The sequence below is a fragment of the Lucilia sericata genome, unplaced genomic scaffold (assembly GCF_015586225.1).
Source record: "Lucilia sericata isolate MDLA Ls3-8-SP2 unplaced genomic scaffold, ASM1558622v1 Contig001372F_arrow, whole genome shotgun sequence".
In the NCBI taxonomy this organism is placed as follows: Eukaryota; Metazoa; Arthropoda; class Insecta; order Diptera; family Calliphoridae; genus Lucilia; species Lucilia sericata.
Genome location: NW_023995314.1, coordinates 109,329 through 122,948, shown reverse-complemented (window position 1 = coordinate 122,948; position 13,620 = coordinate 109,329). Strand labels below are relative to the sequence as shown.

Sequence of the window (13,620 nt, the reverse complement as noted above, 5' to 3'; positions counted from 1 at the left end):
TAATTTTTCGGAGTCACTTAGTTAGTATCAACATGAATATTTGGGACAAAAAATTAGGGACTAGCAATAGGGGGAGTAACACCAAGCCGTTTTTCTCAAGACAATATTTTTTCAAATTATGTCGGTCTGGTAGTAAATGATGTATTTCACTCTGATTTTTAAAAAGTGAGCTATTTCACATTCTTTAATAACATTACTTATTGCCTTAAAACCTTATTTGTTGTAATTACACAAATCTTGTGGCATAAATATATTTATTACTATAAAAACGCTTATTCTACTTTCAGGTTGCAAAATAAAAGCACTGCGGGCTAAAACAAATACATATATTAAAACTCCTGTTCGAAATGAAGAGCCCGTATTTGTAGTAACTGGTCGTAAGGAGGATGTTGCTAAAGCTAAACGCGAAATTTTGTCAGCTGCTGAACATTTTACATTAATACGTGCAACACGGCGTACAAATGATGGCATTAATGGATGTTCGACGAGTTTAACAGGTGGCGGAAATACCATTAGCAGTGGGCATATGCTATCATTAAATAAGAACTCATTGTCGTCCACTACGCCATTACCGGGTCAAATAACAATTCAAGTACGAGTACCATATAGAGTTGTGGGCTTGGTTGTAGGACCGAAAGGTAATACTATTAAGCATATTCAGCACGAGACTCAAACTTATATTGTCACGCCATCTCGAGACAAAGAGCCAATATTTGAAGTAACCGGCATGCCGGACAATGTTCAAATGGCTAGAAAACAAATTGAGGCACATATTGCTACGCGTACTGGCAATTCTTTGGCTGTACCGGCAGCACCTCCTCCTCCACCACCACCTCCTGCACCAGCTGGTGGAATTAATTGCATTAATGAAAATTTACCTTCTAATCAAAATTCAACTTTTCACTCTTTGAATTCTTTAAACCAAATGCTGAACGATGATTTGCAATCAGAAATTCTATCCTCAATTTATAAAAATGGAATAGGTTCAGCATTGGAATATAGTCAAATCGGTGGTAACATTTTGAACTCGACCAATAAATTAAATGCTTCAACTCCATTTAACGGATTCGTCAACAATGAGATTAATCCAAGCATTATTTCCGTAAGCGATATACAGCGACGTGTAACGATGAATTCAGGCAACAGCAATAATAGTAATATGCCATTGAACTGCAATGATTTCATTAATAATATAATGGAAACAAATGCCACACAATTTGTTAATGAGCAAAATACAAATTTTACACAAATAACAAATAATAATTCAAGTGCTATAAGAAATTTGAAATCGGTAATAAATACCGTTAGTCTCTTAGAAAATTCAAACAACAGTACCGGCGGAATCTTACATCAACAAAATAACTTGGCTACAAACGCATTACTTACCCGTTCCTGCTCTTCAGCATCTTCAACAGCATCGTCTACAAAGAGCTTCAATAATAATGGCAACAACAACAATGTCCAATTTTGGAAATCTTTAAATGGTGGTTCAACATTAGCAGCAGCAACTAATGGAACATCTGGCAGTACTGGTAATAATGATAACATCGATATCGATGAAGGCATCGGTGAGTCACCTTTATATAGTTGGGGCTTACCCAACACTTTAGCGGCGCTAACCAATTCATATTGTTCTCCAACATCAACGTCTATAAGTCCTACAGACTCACTTTTTGGTGAACATGTTAACAAAACAGCAATACTTCAGCAACAGCAGCAGCTTAAAATATCTTCGAAAACTAAATTATTAGAAAAGCTCAAACGTAAAAATTGTTGGATGTGCCATGAAAAAGATATTGTTGCTGCTTTGATACCTTGCGGTCATACAATATTTTGTTCCCTGTGTGCAAATCGTTTATGTCAACAAAATGACGCAAGCTGTCCAGTATGTTCCACACAAATATACCAAGCTATAAGAGTTCACTAAGTATAACTACACTATAAGGTATTTCCAAATATTTATAAAGAAATTTATTTTTTTATTAGATACGAAACCAAAACATTTAAACACAATACTCGTAATGTAAAAAGCAGTGATCTTCATAACAATTTTCAATTTTATTTATTTTGTTATCCACAAGACATTTACTTGAGAAGAGTGCATACATATTACTCATGTTAACTCAAACTTAGTGGATGTCCCTTAAAATGTTCATACTTTGTAAAATGTATGCATACATTGTTATTTTTTTATTTAGAAATTTTACAACATTGAGTGATAAGTCGAAATTTTAATGTATATCAAAATTTTTTTATATTTTAATGTTGTTATTTTTTTAATAATTATACATTTATTTATTCTGTGAATTAGTTTTCTGCACATCTAATAGCGGATATATTATTGTTTTGATATACATATTTTAACTATATTAATTAGTTCTTCATTTTACTTATTGCACTGTGCAACAAGAAAATCTTTCCTGAATAAGACCAAGGGGAAATGAAAGTAGACCATCAGTAGACCAAAATCGCCAAAGGGTTTAAAAAAGTTAGCTCGCGTTTTTTATTTATAGGCCTTTAAGGTTTTCAATTTTGTGAAAAATTTTCCCATATACATACATATTTGATTTGATTCATCAAAAAGGAAAATTACAAATTTTAAAATTTTTACGGAAGTAAGATCCATTTTTTTACTAAAATTAGATTTTCTAGAGATCCTCTCGTGGTCTCATTCTGATTTTTTTATATGTTGTTGCTGATGCTATAAACCAATTTTAGTAAAGGAATAATGAAAATGGGAGATACCGTTTTTAAGATGTCCTTGATTCAAGAATAATTTTTGATATCATTATCCTTATTTTAAGACCATAATATTTTAAATAAAATATTATCGGACTACAACACATAGGCAATAATCATAGTATAAAATGATCAAAATCGGATAAATATGTAATATATGAACATATAAATATGAACATATAAACGGTTTAAAATTCACGTTTTTGCTTTCTTTAAAGTTTTTACCAGTAAAGGGTTCATTTACTTTTTAATAATTTTGAGAGTAATTTCGTAAATTTAAATTTTACTATCTCATTGCAAGTATTTACTGGGAAATTTTATCTTAGTTTGAACATAGCTTAATTCTGAATTATGTAGTTCAAACTTGTTTTACATTTTTCTGAATGTGACCCGTTGCCACATACATACTAACTTCATTGCGAACGAAAGCTAAACTAATTTTTGGTCCATTAGAGGAGAAAGTTAAAGTAATTGAAATAATAAACAGGAAATTGAATATATTAAAAGAATACTACATAGTGTTGGACAAAACGTATGCACGAAATTTTACTTGTTTAAAAAAAATGTAGTAAAATAAAAATAAAAAGATTATTTCCTAATTCAAATTTCTAAGAAGAATAAAGTAAAAACAATGAAAATAATGTTCACTAACTTTTACATCTTAGAAAAACTCAGTAAAATTTTAAAAATTGTTAAAACAACGAAATTAATGTTGTTTAAAATTAAAATATATTTTTTAAACAAATTATATAATTATATAACATATTCATTTTTCTTATATAACATATTCATTCACTACTACTTTTTATTTTAAACAACATTATTTTAATGGTTTTTATAATGATTTTATTCTTCTTTTTGGATTAAGAAATAACAATTTTTTAGTTTTGTCAGACGCTGTAAGTATATTAAATTTGATTATATCAGTTTAAATGTGCATTATATGCATATTTTCCATGGAAATTATGCATATATGGAATAATATCGGTAAATCAGTTTTTTTTCGAATTTTAAAATAGTTCTATTTTTATTTTTTCAAAAGTAAACTATTTGAATAATCGATCACCCTTATATCCATGTATACATTTAGATGTATTTGGGGTAAATTAATAGCTAATTACAAACAATAAACCGCACAAACATGTCGAGTGAGTGTGTATAATTAATCCATAAAAAGCAAGATACATACATATTTAACGATAGATTTTAATGAAATTCTTTTTATATTTTTAAAATGAACAAAAATAAAAAACGATACAAAACACAAATTATAATAAAAAATATTAAAAGAAAAAACCTGCTAACAGCCGGAATCTTCCAGGAATTTGCATTTAATTAAACATAAAATAAAAATAACTAGACTTATAAAGTATTAAAATAATAAGATTTTGTGCATGCATTATTTACGTACATAATTACTAGTCAGATAATCCAAATTACAATGAAAATTTAAATTAAAAGATTTATATTATAGATTTATATTATACAAAATGTATTACAAAAAAAAATATATTTATAAAAAATGTTGGGTTAAATTTCCTATTCATAAATTTTAACAATATTTTCTCAGTTCTTAACACAAAGACTTTAAAAACAAATGAAAGAAAAGACTTTTATAAGATATTAATGAAGTAATTTTAGTTTAAATTATTTAATGTTCTTTTTTTATTTTTATTTGGGAGTTTATTGAGTTTATTTGTTATATAATGATTAATTATGTTATTATTCTAATTAATTGTAAATATAGTTTTTTTAATATTACTTTCATCTGCGCGCAATGTTTTAAAATTACATTTTAAATTTCTACCTTAATGTATTTTATATGATACTATCAAATTGTTGTATTTATACGTGGCCATTTGTACAAAACATTCGTAATATATTTTCCTCCCAATTTGAAATATGAACAATAAATTTTAAAGTTATAACAATAATAAATGTTACAAAATTTTATCCAAGAAAAAAGTAAAAATAAAATTAAAATAATAATAATAAATAAAAAGTAACTAAAAGGAAATAAAATTTATTTTTCTAAAAAGTTGCACGTAAATCTGTGCAAAATACATTATTTACAGATTATATTTGTTTTAAATGCTGTACTAATTTTTTCATTGGTCGTCATGCAAAATTCGACTAATATCAAAACAAAATTTATCGAGAACTATTTTTGTTAAATTTATTGAAAACATTGCGCATGGTGTAAATATATGTATATTTTTGTAATAAGAATTTGGAACCTAGTTAATTTATATAAATAAAATTTAAGATAATATACATATAATACATATATATTTCCTAAGCAGAGAGTAAAATTCAATTTGGACAATCCAAATGATTTTGGAATGTACTAATAATTATGAATGAATTGAATTTTGTTCGATGTAGTTAGCATAAATACTTTAAACAAATTATATAAATATTTTATTGGTAGCCAATGTAAATTTAAATTTTAAAAAATACATGAATCTTGTGTACTTTTACTTTATGTTAAATGATTAAACACTGAAAAAAAATTGTCAAACAATAAATATTTTAAGATGATAAACAATATACATATATAGCGACAAGACAAATATCGTGATTTATATTGATCATATTATATTTATTTTTTCAAAAATATATATTTAATTATGCCACCAATTTAGTTAATAAATATAGGTCGATTTATGTTTAAATTATTAAAATAATTGATTTAGTTTAATATTTATATTTTTATACCCTACACCACCATAGTGGGGAGGGTATTATACGTTTGTGCTGATGTTTGTAACGCACAAAAATATTGGTCCTACACCCACCTTAAAGTATACCGATCGACTCAGAATCACTTTCTGAGTCGATTAAGCCATGTCCGTCTAGGCTGTTCATGTAAACCTTGTGCGCAAGTTACGGGTCGTAATTTTCAAGATATTTTGATGAAATTTTTAAGTTAATAATTATGTTAAATATTGTAGTATCTCTACAAAAATCGGCAAAACTTAGTTCTATATACTTTATTTGACCCTAGCCCCCATACAAAGTCCCCTTCAGAAAGTTACATGAATGTCCAAAATTAACTTATAAACACAAATATCACGATAAAATTCAGCACAAATAAATATTATATAAATATAAAAATATTCACAAAATTTTATCGGGCTTGGTCCATATTTGCCTCTAGCCTCTTTCAGAAAATTAGTTTTTCATCCATAAATTGAAGCATGGATGCGTATAAGGGCGTAAAGACCACTTTTCCCAAACCGCGTTTTTTGACGGTATAGTGTTCATATGGTCTATTTACATCTATTCCTGAAGAGATAAATTGAAAAATCCTAAGTTTTCACCAAAATATTTATCTTTGATAGCACGTTTTTGTAATATTAATTTTTATTTAAGGCAAAAAAATATCAGATTCATCAAGTATTTTTTTGTTAAAAATCGTATAAATAATTATTATAATTGCATCAAATTTACAGAATGGGAGGAGCACATTTCAGTTCCATGAATTCCTTAAATATATTGCAAAAAAATATTATTTTAATATTAATCTCAATATGGACAACAAAAAGGGCATATATATATATATAAATATAAGTATATATTAACAAGACAATTTTTGAGGTTTTAAACAGATTTAAGTTAAGAAGGTTTTCGTCCTTATAAGGCATTAAAGTAATAATAATAACTATAGTTGACATTGTCCAGACCTCTAAAAATAGTGATTTAATTTTTTGTCCTTTAATAATATTAAAGGATAATCAAGGACTTCCTTGAAACTTAAGCAAATTATACTATGGTCTCTTATGTTGATGCTGTCCAAATTTTATCCAATTTAGTTGATAATAAGTACATGAAAAATCATTTATTTCAGAACATATTCAACAAAAATATACGGATATATGCCCTTATTCCATTTTAGCAAAATTTCAAGTGTCGATTTTTGCAAGTTGTGATTTGAAATTTTTCAGAGGGATAGCTATGAATGATATCTGAGATATTTAAAAAGTTTATCAAAAATATATAATTTAAAAGTTTTGTGATGTTTTTATGCTCTCCTGTATAATTTTCAAAATTATTCGGCTATATTCGGTATATTGAAGATAAATGCTTTATTATGAAAAATAAATTACATTTAATATTCATAACTGGTGTAGGGTATAATATGGTCGGTCACGCCCGACTATACTTTCGTACTTGTTTTATTTTTTCAATGCTACACACATCTGCAATCGACAAATTTAATATCCTTTATATGTGTCCTAGACATTCAAGTCCGCAAGTGGATGTTGATTGGAAAGACACATGATGATATCGCATGAACAGCAGGGGGTTCGAATCCTCAGGGTAGTTGCTGAAGAACTAAACTGTCTAAAACGTAGAGGTAGAAGCCCTAGAATAAGGCGATACATGTCGATAAATGAAAAAATAGATAAAATTGAATGGAAAGGATTTGCTAAGGCACTATGCTCCCACTGGGAACTATGGGAATACAGTGGTTTCCTGGTTTAACGAAAGATATATCAGGCCCATTCGTAAAAACGAAAAATTCGTTAAAACGAATAACAACTTTTCTATGATTTAATGGTAAAAATGGGGTAATGGAAAGTAGGAAGTCAATTTTTCAAATCTTTTTGAATGCACACATAAAGTTTTTGACAATTTCCTTGCATTTTTATGAATTTAGAATCAAAAGAAAATTAAATATTTTATGAAAAATTTTATTAAAATTATGTAAAAAACTAAATTTTTGTTTAATGTATGTAAAGTTGTTTCATTTCGAAAATGAATTCTTTTCTTATAAAAAAAGAAATTAGGGACTTGATCCCCATTTTAATCGATGTGAATTCTAAGTATTTTACGGTAAATTTCATTACAAACAATACCATTTCTCACTTTATTCGTAAAATAATCATAATATTCCCTTAAATAAAGAATTTTATATTAAAATGTATGTCTACATAATAAATCTTATTTATATTTCCGAAAATAATTTTTTAAATGTTATTTTCATTTCTATTCCAGGATTTTTTTGTAAATTTTTTACCCATTGAATTGGGCATTGAACTTATATAAAATCTTAATATGTTATTGCTTTTGGTTAATAATGAAGTTTAGTGATCTCTCCGTATTATTTTTTATAGAATTTTTTTTTCAAATTCGTTATATCGATTACAAAATTTACTCATTCATTCCTAATACAAGGTACTCAATGGAAACAATTTGCCCTTTCGTTAAATCGCGAATTCACTAAACTGAGTATTCGTTAAAGCGGGAAACCAGCGTATACAGTGAATCAACTAAGTTTTTTGCCTACCTTTTTTTAAGAGAATTTTGTTTTTTGTTCATAAATAAAATTCAAAAAAACAGGTAAAAAGTAAATTTATGTTTTCCAATTGAAAATAGAGATTGTGGGAAAACCAAGAAAAAAATATTAAAATAAAAATTTTGGTGCATTTGTTGTATCATTTTATTATTTTTCATCAGAATTTGCAGGTCAATAAAGTATTTTGCATATTGAAATTTCCAGTTAATTTCGTTGGGTTTTCTAATTATTTTTTAATTGCTTTTTGGAATTTATTGTTTTATTGTTAAAAGGACACGTGTTAAGTATTTTTCAATTGTAATTTTCAAAAATCATATCCTTATTGTGTGAAACTGTGTGAAATAATGAGGCAATTCGAATATAAAAAATTAGTTTAGATTTTTAGAGCAAGTATAAATCAATGAAATTCAATTATGAGATGTTTAATCAATCATTAAAAAATATAAAATATAGAAATTGATGAAATAACACAAAGAATTATTTAAAAAACGTACTGAATTGTCTTTCAAAATCTTTAATTGCCAAAGGAGAGCGACTTGTATCCAAGCAAAAACCATTGAAGTCCTCATTTATCTTCTCCAAAGTCCATATACGAACTTAAAAGAACTTAGACCTCTAAACAGACCTTAGGTTGCTTGGAAACAATATAAAGTGAACTATCGTGTGGTACGGGAAAAATACTTAATTTAGATATTTACAAATAGAGGCGGTTCTCATCATCTAAGATCCACAAAAGCAATATTTTTCAGCTAATACATACACTTATATATAGTTAGAATCCAAATCAAGAATAACTATCCAAATCCAACTACTCCTACTGTATTTTATTCATAAAATAATGCATTCAAAATATGATGTAGAATATCAAGATTCTATAGTGGTATACGGTGATATCCCCATACTTAGAGTGGCTAGGATGGTACTTAGTGTTAGCTTTCTTGAATAAGAATCAATAGAAGAATACAAGAATACAATTCTAAATAAAATTCACACAGTACTCCCCAAATAGATGGGGTTTCCGTAATGTAGTTTTTGTTTATCAATACAAAATGACAAAAACCCAGATTATTTTTGTTATAATCTATAGATTTATACCCCACTAAAATTTTTTTCTAGGTCCAAATCCATTGATTTCCTAATATATCATGTATCCAATTCAAAATTACTTATTTTTTTCGAAATTAAATCAAAGAAACGATAGATTTCATGTTAAGTCAAATATTGAAAAATTCTTATAGGTATATAGGAAAAGAAATCGGTTAAGAAATGTCCAAACTTAGTCGTTCCACTACTAAAATATCTAAAAAATGTTATTCTAATATATAGGAGTAATAAAAATATTAAATTTTATAAAATAATGCAGCAATATTAAAAAAATGAACAAAAAACCTAAAAAAGCAAAATAATTTATTGACCTTAAAAATTAACAATACGTTCAGATTTTATCAAAAATCTCGTTAATTAATATCACGATTTAACTTTTTATGGTAGAAAATTAAAATATAAGATATTCTTTAAAAAATACAACAAACAAATTGCTTTATTTTGCTAAAAATAATTTTTTCTTAAAATTTATAAAATTTTACATAGGCGAATTACTTAATTGATTCACTGTATGTATATGTTAGGCTTTGGGGTAATTACTTGTAATTGTGAATTTTGTTCCTTATAATTACATGTAATTTGTAATTAGTAATTCCTTAATTAAATTGGAAACTTCAATTTAAATTACAAGTAATGGCAATTGGTTATTGCTCAATCACACATTACAAGTAATTTTAATTGACTATGTAATGAATTACTTTGTGTAATAATTACCCCCCATGCCTGGTATATGTAATAAGGTTCTTTATGATTTTGCTTCAATTTAAGAAAAGCCGTTAATATACTTAGAGTTATTTTAATGGCTTCGTCTCTAATGTTTGTATGTTTATATCGTCATATGAAATCCAAAATGCCCTATGTTACATTGAACAAACTTTTCAGGAGAAGCAAAAAACCTTTTAAAATGATAAATAATCCAGAAATTTTCAACATTATCTCAAGTTAAGCTTTTTTGACAAATTAGTATTTGAAGAAAAACTACCTTGAGAATTTGTTTTTTCTGAAACCCAAAAGGGCGTAAGTTACATTAAACAAGTTAGAGTGCTATAATCGGCTGAGTCCAATCTTAAATACCCTCCACCAGCTACTTTTATATTAATACTTTTTTAATTGATCAAATATTTGTAGAAATAAGTTTTCTCATGTCTTAAATAGAAAAACCCCAAGATTTAAACAGCTGAAATCTGTTTCAATTCCAAAATTTATTGAACATTACATTTTCTTTTATATTTTTATAGCGCCCTAAAATATGCTTTAACGATATTTAATAATGTGCATGTATGCATGTATGTGAAAGATTTAAGGATTTCCAAAATACATATATATAATTTTGTTCTACACAAATTGATAATGCAACTAGTTAAATACGGTTAAAGTGCTTTTAGGGGCAGGACCTAGTATGGGAGATATGACTAATTATAGACCGATCGTAAAAAATTCTTTAAGCAAAATTTCTGTACATAAAAGCTATATTTCAGTCAAATTTTGTATCTATATCGTAATTTAGTAATAAGTAATGTGTGTTCAAGTGATTTTCTGAAGGGAACCTTGCGTAGGACCGACCGCACCCATGTTATGGACCGATCGTGAAAAAATCTTGAAGTAGAATTTTTGTATACCAAACTAATATTTGTGCCAAACTTTGTATCAATAGCTTTATTTGGTAATGAGTAATGGCCGTTTAAGAAATTTTCGTAAAAGGACCTTGTATGGGAGCTATGACCAATTATGTATATAAAGACATAATTGGTCATAGCTATATCATTATTTAATAATGAATATTGTGCATTTAAGTGATTTTCTGGAGGGGACCTAGTATGAGAGCTATGACCAAGGATGGACCGATCGGAAAAAAATTTCACGGCAATATTTCTGTGCATATGAGCAATACTTGTGCCAAATTTTATATGGATATCTTAATTTAGTAATGAGTTATGCGTGTTTAAGTGATTTTCGGGAAGGGACCTTGTATGGGAGCTATGACCAATTATGGACCGATCAGAAAAAAATTTCACGGTAATATTTCGGTGTGTGAGACCAATACTTGTACCAAACTTTATATGGATATTTTAATTTAGTAATGAGTTATGTGCGTTTATGTGATTTTCGGGAGGGGACCTTGTATGGGAGCTATGACCAATTATGGACCGATCGGAAAAAAATTTCATAGTAATATTTCTGTATATGTGAGCAATACTTGTACCAAATTTTATATGGATATTTTAATTCAGTAATGAGTTATGTGCGTTTAAGTGATTTTTGGGAGGGGACCTTGTATGGGAGCTATGACCAATTATGGACCGATTGGAAAAAAATTTCACAGTAATATTTCTGTATGTGAGAGCAATACTAGTACCAAACTTTATATGGATATTATAATTCAGTAATGAGTTATGTGCGTTTAAGTGCTTTTCGGGAGGGGACCTAGCATGGGAGCTATGACCAAGGATGGACCGATCGGTAAAAAATAATAATATTTCTGTGCATATGAGCAATACTTATTCCAAATTTTATATGGATATCTTAATTTAGTAATGAGTTATGCGCGTTTAAGTGATTTTCGGGAGGGGACCTTGTATGAGAGCTATGTCCAATTATGGACCCATCCAGAAAATTTTTTCTCTATACGAATTCTATTTACATAAGATTTTAAGTTGTAAAATTTTGTAAAGATATCAGCATTCTGATGGAAGTTATTAACAAAAAACTCATTTTCCGGGAATATGTACTTACCCAGCAAAAAATCTGAAATTTTTGGTAATAGCCAGTAGTTATTTCATACATTACTTGGTAATGAGTGTTCATTATCATCCACATTATTTCATTTAACTGAATAGGTTATTACTGGTAAAGAACAAAATAATTTGGATTTGTTATGGCTCAATTGTCTAGGTCGTTCATTTAACAAACAGGGGGTTCGTGGTTCGAGCCCTGCTGGATACTGTTTATTTTTTTCAAAATGACATTCATTTATATATTTTTGTAAAAAGCCGCTCTCAAAATTACAAAAAGCAACATGTTAATGGAGCATCGAGTAAGCGGCTGGAGTGAGAAACATAGAAAACAACTGAATGCCTGGGTTCAAATCCCGGCCGAGGAATTTTTTTATTTTTTGTTTTCTACATACAAAGTCGGCCCAAAATAACTAGCTATCACATAACATATTTGTAGGTTTATTTGTAACTAGTTATTTCGCAAAATTTGTGTAATCAAATTAGTAACCATTTATTAATTTGTTTAAGGTAGGTACATATTATTTGAACCTCGTCGAACAAAAATAATTAGTTATTCACCCCAAAAGTAATTAGTTTTCACGTCATTCCAATATTACTTTCTAGATTACTAGGTAATGAAAATTTTTGCTGGGTATGTATGGGAGGTATATGAAATTGTGTACCGATTCTGGCAATTTTCAGCAGGAATCAAGATCTTATGTAGAAACGAACGTATGATGACTTTCATGAAATTATCTTGCATAGTTTTTGAGAAAAATACATCAGAATGTATAAAAAATGCTATATGAGCAATACCTTGTACCACATTTTATGTGGATATCTTAATTTAGTAATGAGTTATGCGCGTTTGAGTTATTTTCGGGAAGGGTCCTTATATAGGAGCTATGACCAATTATGGACCGATCGGAAAAAATTTCGTAGTAATATTTCTGTGTATATGAGCAAGACGGACCGATCGGAAAACAATTTCATAGTAATATTTCTGTATGTGAGAGCAATACTTGTACCAAATTGTATACGGATATCTTAATTTAGTAATGCGTTATGCGAGTTTAAGTGATTTTCGGGAAGGGACCTTGTATGGGAGCTATGACCAATTATGGACCGAGCGGAAAAAAATTTCACAGTAATATTTCTGTATGTGAGAGCAATACTAGTACCAAACTTTATATGGATATTATAATTCAGTAATGAGTTATGTGCGTTTAAGTGCTTTTCGGGAGGGGACCTAGCATGGGAGCTATGACCAAGGATGGACCGATCGGTAAAAAATAATAATATTTCTGTGCATATGAGCAATACTTATTCCAAATTTTATATGGATATCTTAATTTGGTAATGAGTTATGCGCGTTTAAGTGATTTTCGGGAGGGGACCTTGTATGAGAGCTATGTCCAATTATGGACCCATCCAGAAAATTTTTTCTCTATATGAATTCTATTTACATAAGATTTTATGTACCATCATTTTCTATACCAAACTGTACCGGATAATAATGAATATTTTTGCTGAATTTCGTTACTTTCCATTGCTTCGTTTTAACGTGAGCGTGTTTTACACAGGCGGACAGACGGACGGACGGAAAAAGAAAATATAACTGTTAGAGTCCTGAAGTTTTGTCGGAGCAACTTTAGTGGGCATACGATTATTTAGGATAAAAAGTGGGCGGACTAGCAGCAGGGGGCGTGGCACCTTTTGTGTAATTCACAATACAAAAATTTATCTTGGAAACTATTAGAG

The 13,620-nt window shown here is 28.5% G+C and overlaps 1 protein-coding gene across 1 annotated transcript; it reads left to right on the top strand.

Annotated features, from left to right (window-relative positions):
- Positions 1–287: 287 nt before the first annotated feature.
- On the top strand, positions 288–3,436 carry LOC119611139 (RNA-binding protein MEX3B-like; the record flags this gene model as incomplete). The annotated part of the gene is made up of 1 exon (XM_037966619.1): positions 288–3,436. A coding segment is annotated over one exon (1,640 nt), but the record flags the coding sequence as incomplete, so codon positions are not given.
- Between the last annotated feature and the right edge of the window lie 10,184 nt (positions 3,437–13,620).